This window comes from Aegilops tauschii, chromosome 2 (genome assembly GCF_002575655.3).
Source record: "Aegilops tauschii subsp. strangulata cultivar AL8/78 chromosome 2, Aet v6.0, whole genome shotgun sequence".
Taxonomy (NCBI): Eukaryota; Viridiplantae; Streptophyta; class Magnoliopsida; order Poales; family Poaceae; genus Aegilops; species Aegilops tauschii.
In genome coordinates, this window is record NC_053036.3 from 193,957,904 (window position 1) to 193,976,427 (window position 18,524).

At 47.6% G+C, this 18,524-nt stretch overlaps 2 protein-coding genes across 4 annotated transcripts; one reads left to right on the plus strand and one right to left on the minus strand.

The window, feature by feature from the left end:
* The first annotated feature begins 60 nt into the window (after positions 1–60).
* Positions 61–5,767, plus strand: LOC109741120 (cysteine-rich receptor-like protein kinase 6). Of its 2 annotated transcripts, XR_006669773.2 has the most exons (5): positions 61–925; positions 2,701–2,838; positions 2,935–3,453; positions 3,546–3,693; positions 5,299–5,767. XR_006669773.2 is itself a non-coding variant. In XM_045232862.1 (3 exons), the coding sequence occupies exons 1-3, from the start codon at positions 61–63 to the stop codon at positions 3,123–3,125; spliced, it is 1,194 nt and encodes a 397-aa protein (XP_045088797.1). In that variant the 3' UTR covers positions 3,126–3,537. The 2 variants fall into 2 exon arrangements, 1 of the variants encoding a protein (XP_045088797.1); XM_045232862.1 differs by lacking the exons at positions 3,546–3,693; positions 5,299–5,767 and having other exon boundaries at positions 2,935–3,537.
* Positions 5,768–8,655: 2,888 nt separating this feature from the next.
* On the minus strand, positions 8,656–12,713 carry LOC109741128 (cysteine-rich receptor-like protein kinase 6). 2 transcript variants are annotated; one of them, XM_020300207.4, is made up of 7 exons: positions 11,780–12,713; positions 10,833–10,964; positions 10,268–10,398; positions 9,988–10,198; positions 9,599–9,836; positions 9,366–9,516; positions 8,656–9,285 (listed from the first exon to the last, which is right to left on the minus strand). In XM_020300207.4, the coding sequence occupies exons 1-7, from the start codon at positions 12,612–12,614 to the stop codon at positions 8,944–8,946; spliced, it is 2,040 nt and encodes a 679-aa protein (XP_020155796.2). In that variant the 5' UTR covers positions 12,615–12,713; the 3' UTR covers positions 8,656–8,943. The 2 variants fall into 2 exon arrangements, with proteins under 2 accessions (XP_020155796.2, XP_020155795.1); XM_020300206.4 differs by having other exon boundaries at positions 10,833–10,961; positions 11,780–12,690.
* Positions 12,714–18,524: the final 5,811 nt, after the last annotated feature.

An 18,524-nucleotide genomic window follows, 5' to 3' on the forward strand; every position in this document is an offset into this window, starting at 1 on the left:
CACTCGGTCTCCAGTAGTAAAAGTGTTCCTTAATAGTCCGATTCGATCACCAACCTGCCAATGCCATACACACAGACACACAACACAATGAGCCACCTCGTCGTGGTCGTGGCATCCCTCGCCGTCGTGCTGCTGGCGCGGTGCGCAGCGGCGTATCCGTGGCATTTGTGCGGCACGGCGGCCAACTTCACGGCCAACAGCACGTACCAGGCCAACCTCGGCCTCCTCGCCGCGGCGCTGCCCAAGAACATCTCCTCGTCCCGGCACCTCTTCGCCACCGCCGTGGTCGGCGCCGCCCCGGACCAGGTCTCGGCGCTCGCGCTCTGCCGGGGCGACGCCAACGCCACGGCCTGCTCCGGCTGCCTCGCCGTGGCCTTCCAGGACGTGCAGAACCAGTGCGCCTACGACAAGGACGCCGCCATCTACTACGACCCCTGCGCCCTCTACTACTCCTCCAACGCCACCTCCCTCGCCTCCATGGATAACGTCGGGAGGACGAACCGCGTCAACAACCAGAACGTCACGTCCGACCCCGGGCGGTTCAACCGCCAGGCGGCCGCGCTCGTGAGCGCCACCGCCGACTACGCGGCGTACAACTCCACGCGCCGGTACGCGTCCGGGGAGGCCGACCTCGGCGTCGGCGGCCAGTTCCCCAGGGTGTACAGCTGGGCGCAGTGCACGCCGGACCTGACGCCGGCGCGGTGCCGTGGTTGCCTCGCCGGACTCATTGCCAAAATGTCTAGGCGGTTCACCGGCAGCGTCGGAGGGAGATCTCTTGGGGTCAGGTGCAGCTACCGATACGAGACGTACTCCTTCCTCGACGGCCCGGTGATGGTCAGGCTGGCTGCGCCGCCGAGCTCGGCCGCGCCTGCGCCTGCGCCGGCAGTTGGGCCCACGGTTCCGACTCCAGGGGCGGTCGCCGGAGGTGAGTCTTCCTACTACAGTATACTCATATTTCATCTGGTCGCGTCGTGGCATCCTTAAAGAATGCGTGAGTGCGTGACACTAGCTTACCTTTAAAGTCCCATGGAAGATTGTTATTAGTGCTCGTTTAGCAATCATTCAGTGGCTACTCCTATACACAAAGATTAACATGCTAGGCTGTGTCATCTCCCACTCTCCCTAGCTATCCATCGTTGACAACTTGGCATGCATGCCTCTAGAAAAAGGAAAATTCTACGTACGCCATCTGTAATTTTGTTCACACACAGCATTAGACTTGCACAGTGTCAAGAAGATTTCAACTTTTTTTTAAGGAGGATGTACCCGCATATGAAGAATGCATACAACCATTTTATTAATTATTTCCAGAGACCTTACAAAGCATTACATCAGTAAGCCTGAAGCCACCATCTTAACGACACATGTCACTACATATCTCTTTGATGCAGGGGTGCCGAATGTCCGAGCCTAATACTAAACAGACATCGCATCAAAACTTAACATCTAATGCCGGATGTCCCATCCCAGCCACATATCAGGAATGGGTCACACACCGGTCCGGCGCACTCACCAAGGCTACAGCCGCCATCATCCACCTAACCATCTTCAGAGCAGGTATCAACGCAAAGACCTTGCCAGGTCAGCTGTCGACGCCACCATGACGCCAGACAGCGTCACCGCCCTGCGCTCGTCCATCCAGCCGCATCTGTTGTCGATATCCAGCTGCACCATGCCGCCAATACTCGTCGTCCTCGACGCAGTAGAAACAACGGCGCACCTCCTGGCAACCTCCACGCCGGCGCCGCTGCTGGAGCTACACGGAGTCCATCACCCAGATAATCTCTCCGCCGAACAGCGGAACCTCCCAAGACAACGCCTCCATGTAGGGTACGGCGCGAAGGATGCCGCCGCCGCCCAATCCAGACTAAATTTTGGACTTTTGTCCAGGAGGGGTTCGGAGGTGGATAGGAGAGACCTCGACATCACCTCCACGGAGGGTAACAAGGTCGAGAGACGTCGCCAATGCCGGACCGAACAAGCCGATCAAAGTTTCCTCCGGTCCCCATCCTACCAAATCTCCGTCGGCTCCGGATCCAGCAACGGACCACGAACCAAAACCTGCAGAGACGAGAGCACCATGAGGCTCAACCCGCCATGAAGGAGGATCGAGAAGAATCCATCATAGATCTCCAGGCGCCGAATCCAATGATCCGACGAGGTCAGCGACGACCACCACCAACCCGCGGCGGCCGACGGCGTTCAAGACAAAGACCCAGAATTGGATCCGATCTAAACCCTACAGCGCCCGCGACCACTGATCTTGCCCATCACGCAGCCGTCACCACGCCGCGAGCAGGCCGCCGCGCCGCGCACGACGTCGCCAAGAAACCCGCCCGCCGCGCCGCCCGACCCCACGCTAGCCCGGCGCCCGGCGCCAGCCGTGACGGATAAGGGGGAGAGACGCCCCGCGGCCGCCTAGCTGGCCAAGCTTTGCCCGGCGGCGCTGCGGACGACGGCGAGGAGAGGTGGATGCGGAGGAGGGCCGAGAGGACGGCGGCTAGGGATCCCCCTGGTCGCCGGCGGGGACGACACGAGGATACGAGGAGAAAAGAGGGAAAGAGAGCTTTTTGTTAAAGAAAAGTTTTCAGGAGTCATGGCGCAGTACTAGTACACGGCAAGTTAGATAAAATGTTAAAGAAATTGGTGGCGAATTATCTTTGGGACACTCATTTGCGGTGGGCATTTTTCAATTCACAGAGAGGAAGTTCGTCGTTACTGCCACGGTCCTTGTTATTGTGCTGCCTACCATCGCAGCTCTGGTGATAATCAACCTTCTTGTTTGGCTCTGTATCTGGAGGAGGATGAGGAGGCCACAAGCAGGAGCAACTCAACCATGTAAAGCCCTGCAAACTTCTCAAACTCCACAGCTTGAAAGAAACAGATTAGATTATTCACTTGGATTAGCTAATTATAATACGTGTACATCATCAGATTCTAGTCGCGAGAACATGGAAAGCGTAGAATCGATGCTCATCGACATTTCTACGCTGAGAGCTGCGACCGGGGGTTTCGCAGTGTACAAGGTATGTAATGAACAAAAGTTAGTCCAAGCATATATAATACCATCAAACTATAATCACTACTCCCTCTGTACCGTTTTATTTGTTGTTGGGGGTTTCTAGTACAAAGTTTATCACGTACAATTCTTTTTGCTGTTTCCTAAACTACCCTCCCACCGCTCGCTCTCGTCCACTCTCTCGCTCACTCACAAGCTCGCTCTCCATAGCCTGCGTCGTCGGCGCCTCTATCTCGTCTGCGTCGCCGGCGCCTCTCCCTAGCCTGCATCGCCTGCGCCTCTACCTCGTCTGTGTCGTCGGCGCCTCTCCCTCGCCCGCGTTGGCGCCGCCTTTCCATTGGCTCCGTCGCCGTCGCCGTCGCCAAGATCTCATTTTTATTCTCCGGCGGCTCGATCTGCAACGGCCTTCCTCCATTCCAACGCCAGCAGCTGCGGTACGTCGCCCCCTCCTCGCTCCCTCGCTGCTGCTCATCTACCAACGCCTCTCCGAGCTTGGTACAAGGATTGAACTTGGCGATTCAAGCAGGTGCAGATCTCCGAGCTTTACCAACGCCTCTCCGAGCTCGTCCCCAACGTGCGGCAGCCGACCATGTAGCTTCGTCGCCGACAAGCTGGAGCAGAGGAGGACCGAAGCAAGCTGGAGCAAGTTGCAGCGTGCTTCCCCGACAACGATGGTGAGTATTCTTGTTATTCATGTTCATGTGCTTTCAGTAGATGCACTGTGATTCAAGTATTCCAGTACTCATGAACAATTACATCATCAGATGCAGTTTATAGTGTCTGAATTTTGTTCATGTGCTTTCAGTAGATGAACTATGAGTAGTTGTACTGCATTTGCATCAAATGCAGTTTAATAGTGTCTGAATTTTGTTTGCAGTAGGAGTACATCAGTATTTACTGAATTTTGAAGCTACTCCACTGAAAATTCCACTGTTGCATGAGTAATTTCAGTATTTACTGAATTTTTTCAGATACTTAACTCTAACTTTTTTGTTACAGTAGGACTTCTCTTCTCTTTCTCTTCTTGCATCTGTAGTTTAGTGTAGGGTTTATTGGAGTAGTGCTCATCTTGAATTGCTACTGTGAGAGGATGAGTAGTGCTTTGTTAGGAATAATTTCTACTGTTGGAGAAACATGCAAGTACTCTAAACGGAGGCAACTCTGCATTGTTACTGAATCACATTTTAGTAAAAAATTACTCCACAAAAACTGTAGACTAGTGGCATGGAAATGTAGACCACATTGCTTGTTGACACTTAAACTGCAATACATCAGGCCTTAATTCAAATGGAGTAAACTCTCTTATCTTCTTCTCCTATCTAAACTGGAGTATGGAGTAGCTTAAAATGAAGTGCAGTACTATTTTAGTTTTATGTTATTTAAGGTTATTTTCTGAGCTGAATATTCAAGCTGAGCTCATGATACCTTTGATAACAAATACTCCTGAGCTGAATATTTTCAAAAGTAAGACTATTTAGTTCATGAAACAGAACATACTCCTTCAGTACAATTTTGTTTCCTTGGCAAAAATACCAGTTTACAGAATTTAGTTTTCAAAATTTTGCAAATTCTGTAATTTTGCACATGAAGCTTCAGTAATTTTGCCCACGAAGCTTCAGTATTTTAGCACATGAAGCTTCTGCTACTGTTAATCTTGTCATGAATCTTCTGTTGACTTGGTACATTAGCTTAAAATGAAGTGCAGTATTGTTTTGGTTGCAGTAGTTTTTCAGTAGCTTAAATTTAGGAGTAGGAGTAGTTCTTGGAGTAGGACTTGTTGTTGCTGCTGTTACGTTTCAGTTAATTAACTGAAAATTTCTTCTCTCTTCTCTCCATCTTCTCTTCTCTTTCTCTTCTCTCTATGTTATCTCTTCTTCCTCTCTTATGAAATTTTAAGTGAAACTTTAATTTAAACTTTAAATTGTAAAAATTCAAATGGGTTAAAAATTCAAATGGAGCAAATATTCAAATGGAGTCACACATACAAGCATCATCACTAGCATCACAGGCTCATCGCAAAATTGAGTAGTATTCCTGTTCATTTGGAGAACTCAAACAACAATTAATATGCATCAAACTTGGGATCAACAGTAGCATGGGGCCTTATCATTCTTGTTTTTGGATGATTTAGTTAATCAAATTCCTCAATTGAGGAACACCTGGACTTGTCATTCCGGTCTTGGGATCGACGGTAGCATATGGACTCATCATTTTGTTTTTTGGATGAATTAGTTAATCAAATTGACATCAATTGACCTGTTTTTTTGGATCAATTGCAGATTCTCTTGATTGGAGTGGGGAGGAGCAGCAGAAGTGGACAGCGCAGCGGCTGACCTCAAGCTCTTGATTGGAGTGGGGGAGGCAGCCGGCGAGGGATTTGTAGCCAGCAGGGAAGGATCCGAAGCTGTGGCGGAGCAGGCAGCCCGCGGGGAAGGGCGGCCGGCGAGGGAGCTGCGGACGGTGGCGGGGAAGGGCGGACGGCGAGGGAGCTGCGGACCGCGGCGGGGAAGGACGCCGGAGATGCGGACGACGGAGGAGCCCGGCGGAGAATCCTGGCGGAGGGGAGGAGCGACGGAGGAAGACGCCTCCTGATCAATTTCAAATCAGGGGTACTTCCGTACTTTCACGCCATTTCACCTGGTCGGAACGAAACCCCCAACGACAAATAAATCGAAACAGAGGGAGTAGTATATTACACTAATCGTGGCATGGTTTCATCTACTCCTTGTGTCGAACTCTTGTCGAGCCTTTTCACCGCTATTTCATCGCCGTCTGGGAGAGTACCCTTGTTAGATGAAACCATGCCACGATTAGTGTAATATACTACTCCCTCTGTTCTGATTTATTTGTCGTTGGGGGTTTCGTTCCGACCAGGTGAAATGGCGTGAAAGGACGGAAGTACCCCTGATTTGAAATTGATCAGGAGGCGTCTTCCTCCGTCGCTCCTCCCCTCTGCCAGGATTCTCCGCCGGGCTCCTCCGCTGTCCGCATCTCCGGCGTCCTTCCCCGCCGCAGTCCGCAGCTCCCTCGCCGTCCGCCCTTCCCCGCCACGGTCCGCAGCTCCCTCGTCGGCCGCCCTTCCCCGTCGCGGTCCGCAGCTCCCTCGCCGGCCGCCCTTCCCCGCCGGCTGCCTGCTCCGCCACAGCTTCGGATCCTTCCCTGCTGGCTACAGATCCCTCGCCGGCTGCCTCCCCCACTCCAATCAAGAGCTCGAGGTCAGCCGCTGCGCTGTCCACTTCTGCTGCTCCTCTTGTCTCTACTCCTCCCCACTCCAATCAAGAGAATCTGCAATTGATCCAAAAAAACAGGTCAATTTGATTAACTAATTCATCCAAAAAACAAAATGATAAGTCCATATGCTACTGTCGATCCCAAGACCGGAATGACAAGTCCAGGTGTTCCTCAATTGAGGAATTTGATTAACTAAATCATCCAAAAACAAGAATGATAAGGCCCCATGCTACTGTTGATCCCAAGTTTGATGCATATTAATTGTTGTTTGAGTTCTCCAAATGAACAGGAGTACTCCTCAATTTTGCGATGAGCCTGTGATGCTAGTGATGATGCTTGTATGTGTAACTCCATTTGAAATTTTTGCTCCATTTGAATTTTTACAATTTAAAGTTTAAATTAAAGTTTCACTTAAAATTTCATAAGAGAGGAAGAAGAGATAACATAGAGAGAAGAGAAAGAGAAGAGAAGATGGAGAGAAGAGAGAAGAAATTTTCAGTTAATTAACTGAAACGTAACAGCAGCAACAACAAGTCCTACTCCAAGAACTACTCCTACTCCTAAATTTAAGCTACTGAAAAATTACTGCAACCAAAACAGTACTGCACTTCATTTTAAGCTAATGTACCAAGTCAACAGAAGATTCATGACAAGATTAACAGTAGCAGAAGCTTCATGTGCTAAAATACTGAAGCTTCGTGGGCAAAATTACTGAAGCTTCATGTGCAAAATTACAGAATTTGCAAAATTTTGGAAACTAAATTCTGTAAACTGGTATTTTTGCCAAGGAAACAAAATTGTACTGAAGGAGTATGATCTATTTCATGAACTAAATAGTCTTACTTTTGAAAATATTCAGCTCAGGAGTATTTGTTATCAAAGGTATCATGAGCTCAGCTTGAATATTCAGCTCAGAAAAGAACCTTAAATAACATAAAACTAAAATAGTACTGCACTTCATTTTAAGCTACTCCATACTCCAGTTTAGATAGGAGAAGAAGATAAGAGAGTTTACTCCATTTGAATTAAGGCCTGATGTATTGCAGTTTAAGTGTCAACAAGCAATGTGGTCTACATTTCCATGCCACTAGTCTACAGTTTCTGTGGAGTAATTTTTTACTAAAATGTGATTCAGTAACAATGCAGAGTTGCCTCCGTTTAGAGTACTTGCATGTTCCTCCAACAGTAGAAATTATTCCTAACAAAGCACTACTCATCCTCTCACAGTAGCAATTCAAGATGAGCACTACTCCAATAAACCCTACACTAAACTACAGATGCAAGAAGAGAAAGAGAAGAGAAGTCCTACTGTAACTGAAAAAGTTTCAGTTAAGTATCTGAAAAAATTCAGTAAATACTGAAACTACTCATGCAACAGTGGAATTTTCAGTGGAGTAGCTTCAAAATTCAGTAAATACTGATGTACTCCTACCGCAAACAAAATTCAGACACTATAAACTGCATTTGATGCAGTACAACTACTCATAGTTCATCTACTGAAAGCACATGAACAAAATTCAGACACTATAAACTGCATCTGATGAGGTAATTGTTCAGGAGTACTGGAATACTTGAATCACAGTGCATATACTGAAAGCACATGAACATGAACAACAAGAATACTCACCATCGTTGTCGGGGAAGCACGCTGCAACTTGCTCCAGCTTGCTTCGGTCCTCCTCTGCTCCAGCTTGTCGGCGACGAAGCTACATGGTCGGCTGCTGCACGTTGGGGACGAGCTCGGAGAGGCGTTGGTAAAGCTCGGAGATCTGCACCTGCTTGAATCGCCAAGTTCAATCCTTGTACCAATCTCGGAGAGGCCTTGGTAGATGAGCAGCAGCGAGGGAGCGAGGAGGGGGCGACGTACCGCAGCTGCTGGCGTTGGAATGGAGGAAGACCGTTGCAGATCGAGCCGCCGGAGAATAAAAATGAGATCTTGGCGACGGCGACAGCGACGGAGCCAATGGAAAGGCGGCGCCAACGTGGGCGAGGGAGAGGCGCCGACGACGCAGACGAGGTAGAGGCGCAGGCGACGCAGGCTAGGGAGAGGCGCCGGCGACGCAGACGAGATAGAGGCGCCGGCAACGCAGGCTAGGGAGAGCGAGCTTGTGAGTGAGCGAGAGAGTGGACGAGAGCGAGCGGTGGGAGGGTAGTTTAGGAAACAGCAAAAAGAATTGTACGTGACAAACTTTGTACTAGAAACCCCCAATGACAAATAAAACGGTACAGAGGGAGTAGTTTATTAGAATGTTTGCCAGGTTAGTCCCTTTTTTTTTAGGGATTGCCAGGTTAGTCCTTGGATGACTTGAAAAAAATAAAATACTGGAATTGTGTCAAGTTAGGATTAAGTAAATTGTTCGTTGGTTCACCCAGGATGCGTCCCCAAATGTACAATTTCAAAAAAATTCAAATAAGGTCGTGATAGGAATGATCATTTTGTGCGGCCTTGTAAACCGGTTTCCCCCTGTTTACAAATACAGAACTGTACAAGTAGGAGCCTTTGTTCTAGAATTTTCCACATTGGCAAAATTACAAATATGTAATCTATAAAGCATTGAGTTTATCTATTTTTTTTAATAAGAAATAAAACTGCCAGGTGAATGGAGAAAAATACTAAAAATGCAGTAGCAGAAATGTACTGGGACCTTTATAAGATGATTATAAGAAACCGACTATCCTTTGCAATCCTTCCTTCATCTTGGTTCAAGCTCTGTGATTGAAACTTCATTTGGTGACGCCATAGCTGACTTAGCAGTCGACTGGGAAGCCGTAGGGTATGACGACTCCGAGTATGGAGTTGAGTATGTGCCGCTCTTGGTGATGAAAAATGATGGCTTGGATGGAGACTGGAGAGACATGGTGTTACTGCTAAGCATGACATTTACTGTCGACATCATAGGCCTATCAGCTGGGTTATCTTGAACGCAGAGCAGCCCGATGTGAATAATCTTCACCATCTGGTCTCCTGGTGCATGACTTCTCAGAGATGAGTCTATGATCTCTGAAATTGTCCCCGTGCTCCAGTGTTCCCATATCTGTATCAAATTAGCACTCAGTACTGTATTACTACAAAAGCTACCTCCTTAAGGAGTTCAGGATCAGCACAAGAACTTACGAGACTCAAGAGATCGACAGACTCGTCAAAGTTATAGGAGCCACTGCTTCGTCGTCCGGTCACAAATTCTAACATCAAAATGCCAAAGCTGAACACGTCCGATTTTATAGAATAGTGACCGCGCATTGCATACTCCGGGGCCATGTATCCACTGCAAGAGGAGCACAATGTTTCAATGTTATTATAGTTGACATACCGTTTGAGTACCGCCAGGCCAATTGGACCACACTTACTATGTTCCAACAACACGGTTTGTGACCTCCCGTGATTGATCTGCTCCAAATAGCCTTGCCAAGCCAAAGTCTGAAATCTTAGGAGTGTAATCAGAGTCTAACAGAACATTGCTAGCTTTAAGGTCCCGGTGGATTATTCTCAGCTGTGAATCTTCATGGAGATACTGCAATCCTCGAGCAATTCCACTTATTATCTTCAATCTCTTTCCCCAATCTAGCTCCTTTCTTCTTTCCGAATCTGGCATTTGAACAAGAAACCGTGAATGAGTAAAGTTCAGTTTTCCAAGTGTTTGGACAAAATAATTCCTTAGGATTTTTCCATGCAATGCTTGGCTTTAGTACTTGTTATGCTATTGCTGAAATAAATAATCATTGAAATAAATTAGTACCAAAAAGAATGGTGTCAATGCTTCTATTGGGCATGTATTCGTACACAAGCAGTTTCTCATGCTCTTGCAAGCATACGCCAACAAGCCTGACAAGATTCTTATGTTGAAGCTTGGCGACCAAAACAAGCTCATTCTTGAGCTCCCCTATTCCTTGCCCTGAATTCCTGGAGAGCCTCTTCACAGCTATTTCTTGACCATCAGGAAGGTCTCCCTGCATAAGCATAAGCAATCATTTGTTGAAGCTGAAAAAAGTATGTTAATGAATCGTTATGTCTGGTACCTTATAAACTGCACCAAATCCTCCCTCACCAAGCTTATTCTCCTCAGCAAAGTTACTCGTCGCACCACGTAAGGTTGATAGATCAATGATAAGTGAATCAATGCTATCTATGTCCTCATGATTAGTTGAATCTGTCAGAAAGCACATACAGATGCATTATATAGGCACTGCAGCCAATTCCACCATATACATGTTTCATGACTATGTTTTTTAACTAGATGTAACTGTTTTATTTTTAGGTGATAACAAAATTCAATCTAAACAGAAATTCAGTTTTATCAAAAGTAGATGCTAATCCCCCCTACTAGGGACCATTTCGTTAAGAGCACTATGGATTCAACATTTCAACTCCTAATGGTTCGGTTCGAAATTCCCGAAGAAGCACTCTTTTTTTTCCTCGAACACACAGAAGAGTTGTGTATCATTTCATTAAGAAAAAGGAATATGTACAGGGAAGAGGAAGAAGTACTCCTCATCCAAACTTCCCTTTAGTTGGGTCGAAGTTCATTGGTTTTCTTCCTACCTATTCATGATTCCAAACTGTTAAGAGTTTAAGACAACATACCATGAGGTAGCTCACTCCTTGCTTGTCTTCTCCTCCTTCTCCTCAAATAACAAAGGCAAACGGTAGTGATAGCCAGAATTGCAGCAACGATAGGCAGCACAATAGCCAGAACATTGTTTGCCGATTTTCCTGCTAACAGATGCCATCAACTTCAGAAATAGGTATTCAGAATACCATAGAAACGGCTCAAATATTCCAAAATATTTGGCGCTGGGAGCTAATACATTTGCTGCAATCATGTTTTGCTTTGTAAAGGTGAGTAGACTCTTTCCCCTGCAGTCAATTTTGACGTCTGAAGCGAAGGCACTTGGAAGCTTAGTGCAGATTGGCCAAGAACATGATAGAAGTAACCAGTAACGTAGCACTAACAAGTCACAATATGCTATTCAGGATAGGTTCTAACAATCAAAACAAATCATTGTGTCAAACATGAGATTTGGACTAACTTAAAAAATTCATTCAACCACGTGTAGTGCTAGCTTCTAATACCGGCATTTGAAATATAACCGACTGTTGAATGCTTCACAGAAAAGTCAGTGTGGATTGTATCCTAATTCCTAAAGCATAATCAGTCAAACAAGTAGCGAATGACAGGGACCGAACTGCAGACATGTCTACATCATCAACTAAACAAAGCCGGTCTGTATCGCTATGGGATTATCCTGATAATGACCTCTACCCAAATCTGTTGACATCTTCAGTTTCCAGTTAATCCATTGTCAGTGATTCAGATGTTGCTCGCTTGCCTCGAATTTTTAACCGGACATTTCTACTAAACAGTAAGAAAGTGTTCTAAATCAGAAAGCATCAAAGGCACGAGTCCTTCTCTAGAAATTCAGAAATTTTTAACAAACAATGCAACCATATGTTGAACTGAATAAGCCATACACGTGTGTTAAAACTTAAAAGAAACTGCAAATTGGGGAAATTTTGTGTTTGCAATTCACCTCGTGGGGTCGCCGTTGGCGTCACGTTAACAGGCGCAGGAGGAGGAGCCGGCGGCGCTGGAGGTGCTGGCAAACGCAGCGTCGGGCTTCCGGAGAAGAAAGGAACCACCTCGTACCTGAAATTGCACCGCACCCCAATCAACCTCCCGCCTATGCTCCCGCTGAGATCCTGCGGCATCTGCGTAATTATGTCTCCGAGGCAGCTCCGGCAATCGGCCGGTGACATGTCGGGCGTGCACTGCACGAGCCCGTAGATGGTGGGGTTAGTGGTGTCAAAGCCCTCCTCCCCCGTGGCGAACCGCCTGGACGAGTTTGCCGCCGCGTAGTCCCCGGTGGCGTTGAGGAGTGTTTGGACGGCGGCGTCGAACACGTCCACCGGCGAGCTCACGCTCTGCGTGTTCTTGAGGACGATGATGTTGTCGTTGCTGGTGGTGGCGAGGAAGTTCTGGTTGGAGAAGCGGAGGTAGCAGGGGTCGTAGATGACGGTGGCGTCCTTGTTGAAGGCGCAGAGCTGCTGCGCGTCCTGGAAGGCGGTGGTGACGCAGGCCTCGCAGGCGGAGGCGTTGCCGTCGCCGCGGCAGAGCGCGAGGGCGTAGGCGATGTTCGGTAGGGAGCCGATGCTGCTGGTGGCGAAAAGCGTCCGGGAGGCGGAGGCGTTCTTGGGGAGGGTGGCGGAGAGCTGCCGGATGTTGGATTGGTAGGTGTCGTTCGCCGCATAGTTGCCGCTCTTGCCGCAGATCTGCCACGGCGGCTGGGCTGCGGTCGGTGGTGTGAGGAGGAACGCAATGAGGATTGTGGCGGCGAGGCGGTAGAACGTGCGGTGGCGCGTCGCCATGGTGGTCGCGGAAAATCTCCGGCGTGGCTACCGTTAAAGAAGAAGAAAAGAGGCCAAGGCGGTCACGGGTTTGCTCTCTCCAGTAATAATTGAAGGAACATCATTTGACTTGCAACGTGCTGAAGAATTAGTTTGACTCCGTAGGGTGCGAAAATGCTAAACACACGGATGAATACGGGCTGATTACCGGCTCTGCTACATCAACGGACGTTTACTGGGCTTTTATCGGCTTTGCTATATCAAAAAATGACAAGTATGCCCCGGCCTATCCCTTAATCCTTGCCTTTTTTTTCATAGGATTAAGGGATAGGCCGGGGCCCCACCCCGGGTGAAAATCCGGCGGACTGAAGAGTATAGTTGGAAAGCCCGTAACAGCCCCGTATGCGGTTTGTGCGTTTAGCATTTTTGGGTTGATTACGGACCCTTTAACACTAAATCTCTCACTCCCCCTGATTTCAAGGGATGGGCCCCGCCTCCCTCTTAATCTCCAACTAGAAGATGCCACCTAACTATAATCCCTAGTATCCGTAAAATTCATCCGTGAGTGTAGCATTACTGCCATAGGGGTGAGCCGTGAATGACGCGCGGGACCCACTTTTTGCAGCTATTAGTATTCATGTACCACAGGAGAAAAGTGTGTGGTTTTATCCGGACGTTCTCCTAAATGTTACTTACTCTATTCTAGCATACCAAAAACGTCAGGATGGTGATAGTATTTTTCTTAGTTCCACGCTACGTGCAAGCAGAGTGCTCGACAACAGTCAGATCTTGCGGCCTATAGCCATTGGATTGAGTTTTTCTGCCGGCACAGATTCCTCTTTGCCTTCTCCCCAGCATATGCGTTCCTACGAGTTACTCCAGTGCAAAATAACTTGTCCTTGCCTAGCACCGCCGTCCTCATCCTTACAACAGCATTTGTGCGGTGCCTCTCCGCCATAGCATCGCCGTCACAACATGCTCGACACCTCACATTGTCATTGTCACTGAATCCCTCCCCCCTCCCCCCCCCCCCCCCCCGCGTTGCTGGTGCCTCGTCGCCGTAATATCTATCGCCACTATCGCGGCATCCCGCCTCCCGTTGACGGTGCTTTGGAGCATCTCTGCCCTTTCCTGCAGCACCTTAATACTTTACAACACCGGTGACGCTACACCGCATATCGCTCTACAACACCGGGTGCCTCACTTGTGACACTTCACGCTCGGGGCCTGATTCAGACATAGCACCGGCGTGGTGGTGTTGATTCACACCACAGCAAAATCTCCCATGTTGCTACCGAGAGAGCAGGTTGCTTCCTTTTATTATCGCATTCTTCCTCGATGCTGCCGATGACCCACACCTGTGGTGTTTGCGTCCTAATGCCTTGTGGCAGCGTGTCAACCGGTTTGTCGTCTCAGAAAAGTCTACACCTTGCAACACCTCGGCAATAGAGCCTACAGTCATCGTCATGGAAGCACTAGCAACTCAGGAGTCGCGGTGCACATGACATGGCGCTGCGAAGGAGGGCGGCGCGACGAGATAGTGGCGGCGACAGCTAGATTTGTGCAAGGAGGTAAGAGAGAAGGATGTTGAGAGAGAGGGCATGAGTAGGTGGGAATCAAGGGATGAATTGGGGGAATAACCGATGGAGAAAATGAAAGGATCGAGATGGAGCTAAAGGGAAGTGAATAGGTACAATTACAAATTTTAATTGATTATTAGCACGTTAGGAAATGCGTGAAGGAAATATGCTCTAGAGGAAATAATAAAGTTGTTATTTTATATTTCCTTATATCATGATAAATGTTTATTATTCATGCTAGAATTGTATTAACCGGAAACTTGATACATGTGTGGATACAAAGACAAAACACTGTGTCCCTAGTAAGCCTCTACTAGACTAGCTCGTTACTCAAAGATGGTTAAGTTTCCTAACCATGGACATGTGTTGTCATTTGATGAACGAGATCACATTATTAGGAGAATGATGTGATGGACAAGACCTATCCGTTAGCTTAGCATATTGATCGTTAGGTTTTATTGCTATTACTTTCTTCATGTCATATACATATTCCTTTGACTATGAGATTATGCAACTCCCGGATACCGAAGGAATACCTAGTGTGCTATCAAACGTCACAACGTAATTGGGTGATTATAAAGATGCTCTACAGGTATCTCCGAAGGTGTTTGTTGGGTTGGCATAGATCGAGATTAGGATTTGTCACTCCGAGTATCGGAGAGGTATCTCTGGGCCCTCTCGGTAATGCACATCATAATAAGCCTTGCAAGCAATGTGACTAATGAGTTAGTTGCGGGATGATGTATTACAGAACGAGTAAAGAGACTTGCCGGTAACGAGATTGAACTAGGTATGAAGATACCGACGATCGAATATCGGGCAAGTAACATACCAATGGACAAAGGGAATAACGTATGTTGTCATTACGGTATGACCGATAAAGATCTTCGTAGAATATGTGGGAACCAATATGAGCATCCAGGTTCCGCTGTTGGTTATTGACAGGAGAAGTGTCTCGGTCATGTCTACATAGTTCTCGAACCCGTAGGGTCCGCACGCTTAATGTTCGATGACGATTTTGTATTATATGAGTTATGTGATTTGGTGACCGAATGTTGTTCGGAGTCCCGGATGAGATCACTGACATAACGAGGAGTCTCGAAATGGTTGAGAGGTAAAGATTCATATATAGGACGATGATATTCGGACACCGGAAGTGTTCTGGGGGTACCGGGTACATATCGGGTCATGGGAAGGGGTTCCGGGCACCCCCCGGCAACTATATGGGCCTAATGGGGCAAGAGGGGAAACACAACAGCCAGAAGATTAACTCCCACTTGATTCAAGCGATTGTAGTACTCAGACAATCTGAGCACATGCTCACTGGTTGAGCTATTCTCCTCCATCTTGTAGGCAAAGTACTTGTTAGAGGTCTCATACCTCTCGACTCGGGCATGAGTCTGAAATACCAATTTCAGCTTTTGGAACATCTTATATGCTCCGTGGCGTTCAGAACATTTTTGAAGTCCCGGTTCTAAGTCGTAAAGCATGGCGCACTAAACTATCAAGTAGTTATCATACCGAGCTTGCCAAACATTCATAACGTCTGCATCTGCTCCTGCAATAGGTCCGTCACCTAGCGGTGCATTAAGGACATAATTCTTCTGTGCAGCAATGAGGATAATCCTCAGATTACGGACCTAGTCCGCATCATTCCTACTATCATTTTTCAACATAGTTTTTCTCTAGGAACATATCAAAAATAAACGGGCAGCTACATCGCGAGCTATTGACCTACAACATAGCTATGCAAATACTATCAGGACTAAGTTCATGATAAATTAAAGTTCAATTAATCATATTACTTAAGAACTCCCACTTAGATAGACATCCCTCTAATCATCTAAGTGATCACGTGATCCACATCAACTAAACCATGTCCGGCCATCACGTGAGATGGAGTAGTTTTCAATGGTGAACATCACTATGTTGATCATATCTACTATATGATTCACGCTCGACCTTTCGGTCTCAGTGTTCCGAGGTCATATCTACATATGCTAGGCTCGTCAAGTTTAACTCGAGTATTCTGCGTGTGCAAAACTGGCTTGCACCTGTTGTATGTGAACGTAGAGCTTATCACACCCGATCATCACGTGGTGTCTCGGCACGACGAACTGTAGCAATGGTGCATACTCAGGGAGAACACTTGTACCTTGAAATTTAGTGAGAGATCATCTTATAATGCTACCGCCAAACTAAGCAAAATAAGATGCATAAAGGATAAACATCACATGCGATCAAATAAGTGATATGATATGGCTATCATCATCTTGTGCCTTTGATCTCCATCTCCAAAGCACCGTCATGATCACCATCGTCACCGGCTTGACACCTTGATCTCCATCGAAGCATCGTTGTCGTATCGCCAACTATTGCTTCTACGACTATCGCTACCGCTTAGTGATAAAGTAAAGCAATTACATGGCGATTGCATTTCATACAATAAAGCGACAACCATATGGCTCCTGCCAGTTGCCGATAACTGTTGCAAAACATGATCATCTCATACAACAAATTATATAACATCACGTCTTGACCATATCACATCACAGCAAGCCCTGCAAAAACAAGTTAGACGTCCTCTACTTTGTTGTTGCAAGTTTTACGTGGCTGCTACGGGCTTCTAGCAAGAACCGTTCTTACCTACGCATCAAAACCACAACGATTTTTCGTCAAGTGTGCTATTTTAACCTTCAACAAGGATCGGGTGTAGTCACACACGATTCAACTAAAGTTGTAGAAACAGACACCCACTAGCCACCTGTGTGCGAAGCACGTCGGTAGAACCAGTCGCGCGTAAGCGTACGCGTAATGTCGGTCTGAGCCGCTTCATCCAACAATACCGCTGAATCAAAGTATGACATGCTGGTAAGCAGTATGACTATTATCGCCCACAACTCATTGTGTTCTACTCGTGCATATAACATCTACGCATAGACCTGGCTCGGATCCACTGTTGGGGAATGCAGTAATTTCAAAAATTTCCTACGATCACGCAAGATCTATCTAGGAGAAGCATAGCAACGAGCGGGGAGAGTGTGTCCACGTACCCTCGTAGACCGAAAGCGGAAGCGTTTTATCAATGCGGTTGATGTAGTCGTACGTCTTCACGATCCGATCGATCCTAGCACCAAACGTATGGCACCTCCGTGTTCAGCACACGTTCAGCTCGATGACGTCCCTCGTACTCTTGATCCAGTTGAGGCCGAGCGAGAGTTCCGTCAGCACGACGGCGTAACGACGGTGATGATGAAGTTACCGACACAGGGCTTCGCCTAAGCACTACGACGATATGACCGAGGTGTGTAACTGTGGAGGGGGGCACCGCACACGGCTAAGACAAATCTTGGAGTGCCTTTGGGGTGCCCCCTCCCCCGTATATAAAGGAGGGGAGGAGGGGGCCGGCCGGCCCTCATGGTGCGCCCCAAGGGGGGATTCCTACTCCTACTAGGAGTAGGTTTCCCCGTTTCCTAGTCCTAATAGGAGGGGGAAGGAAGGGGAAGAGGAGAGGAAGGAAAGGGGGCCCGGCCCCCCTCCCAATTAGGATTGGGCTTGGGGGGGGGGGGGCGCCCCCACCTCTTGGCCGCCTCCTCTCTCTCCCACTAAAGCCCATGTAGGCCCATATAGCCCCCGGGGGGTTCCGGTAACCCCCCGGTACTTCGGTATATGCCCGAACTCATCGGAAACTTTTCCGGTGTCCAAACATAACCTTCCAATATATCAATCTTCATGTCTCGACCATTTCTAGACTCCTCGTCATGTCCGTGATCACATCCGGGACTCCGAACTACCTTCGGTACATCAAAACACATAAACTCATAATATCGATCGTCATCGAACGTTAAGCATGCGGACCCTACGGATTCGAGAACTATGTAGACATGACCGGGACTCATCTCCGGTCAATAACCAATAGCGGAACCTGGATGCTCATATTGGCTCCTACATATTCTACGAAGATCTTTATCGGTCAAACCGCATAAAAACATACGTTGTTCCCTTTGTCATCGGTATGTTACGCCCGAGATTCGATCGTCGGTATCACCATACCTAGTTCAATCTCGTTGCCTGCAAGTCTCTTTAACATTCCGTAATGCATCATCCCGCAACTAACTCATTAGTCACATTACTTGCAAGGCTTATAGTGATGTGCATTACCGAGAGGGCCCAGAGATACCTCTCGATACACGGAGTGACAAATCCTAATCTCGATCTATGCCAACCCAACAAACACCTTCGGAGACACCTGTAGAGCATCTTTATAATCACCCAGTTACGTTGTGACGTTTGATAGCACACAAGGTGTTCCTCCGGTATTCGGGAGTTGCATAATCTCATAGACAGAGGA

Excerpts from the sequence above, each read along its gene's own strand:
- LOC109741120 (XM_045232862.1), top strand. The coding sequence starts at position 61 with ATGCCATACACACAGACACACAACACAATGAGCCACCTCGTCGTGGTC. Across the intron at positions 926-2,700 it reads TCCAGGGGCGGTCGCCGGAG|AGAGGAAGTTCGTCGTTACT; the intron begins GTGAGTCTTCCT and ends TTCAATTCACAG. Across the intron at positions 2,839-2,934 it reads AGCAGGAGCAACTCAACCAT|ATTCTAGTCGCGAGAACATG; the intron begins GTAAAGCCCTGC and ends GTACATCATCAG.
- LOC109741128 (XM_020300207.4), bottom strand. The coding sequence starts at position 12,614 with ATGGCGACGCGCCACCGCACGTTCTACCGCCTCGCCGCCACAATCCTC. Across the intron at positions 10,199-10,267 it reads GATTTGGTGCAGTTTATAAG|GGAGACCTTCCTGATGGTCA; the intron begins GTACCAGACATA and ends ATGCTTATGCAG. Across the intron at positions 9,517-9,598 it reads AACCGTGTTGTTGGAACATA|TGGATACATGGCCCCGGAGT; the intron begins GTAAGTGTGGTC and ends CTCCTCTTGCAG.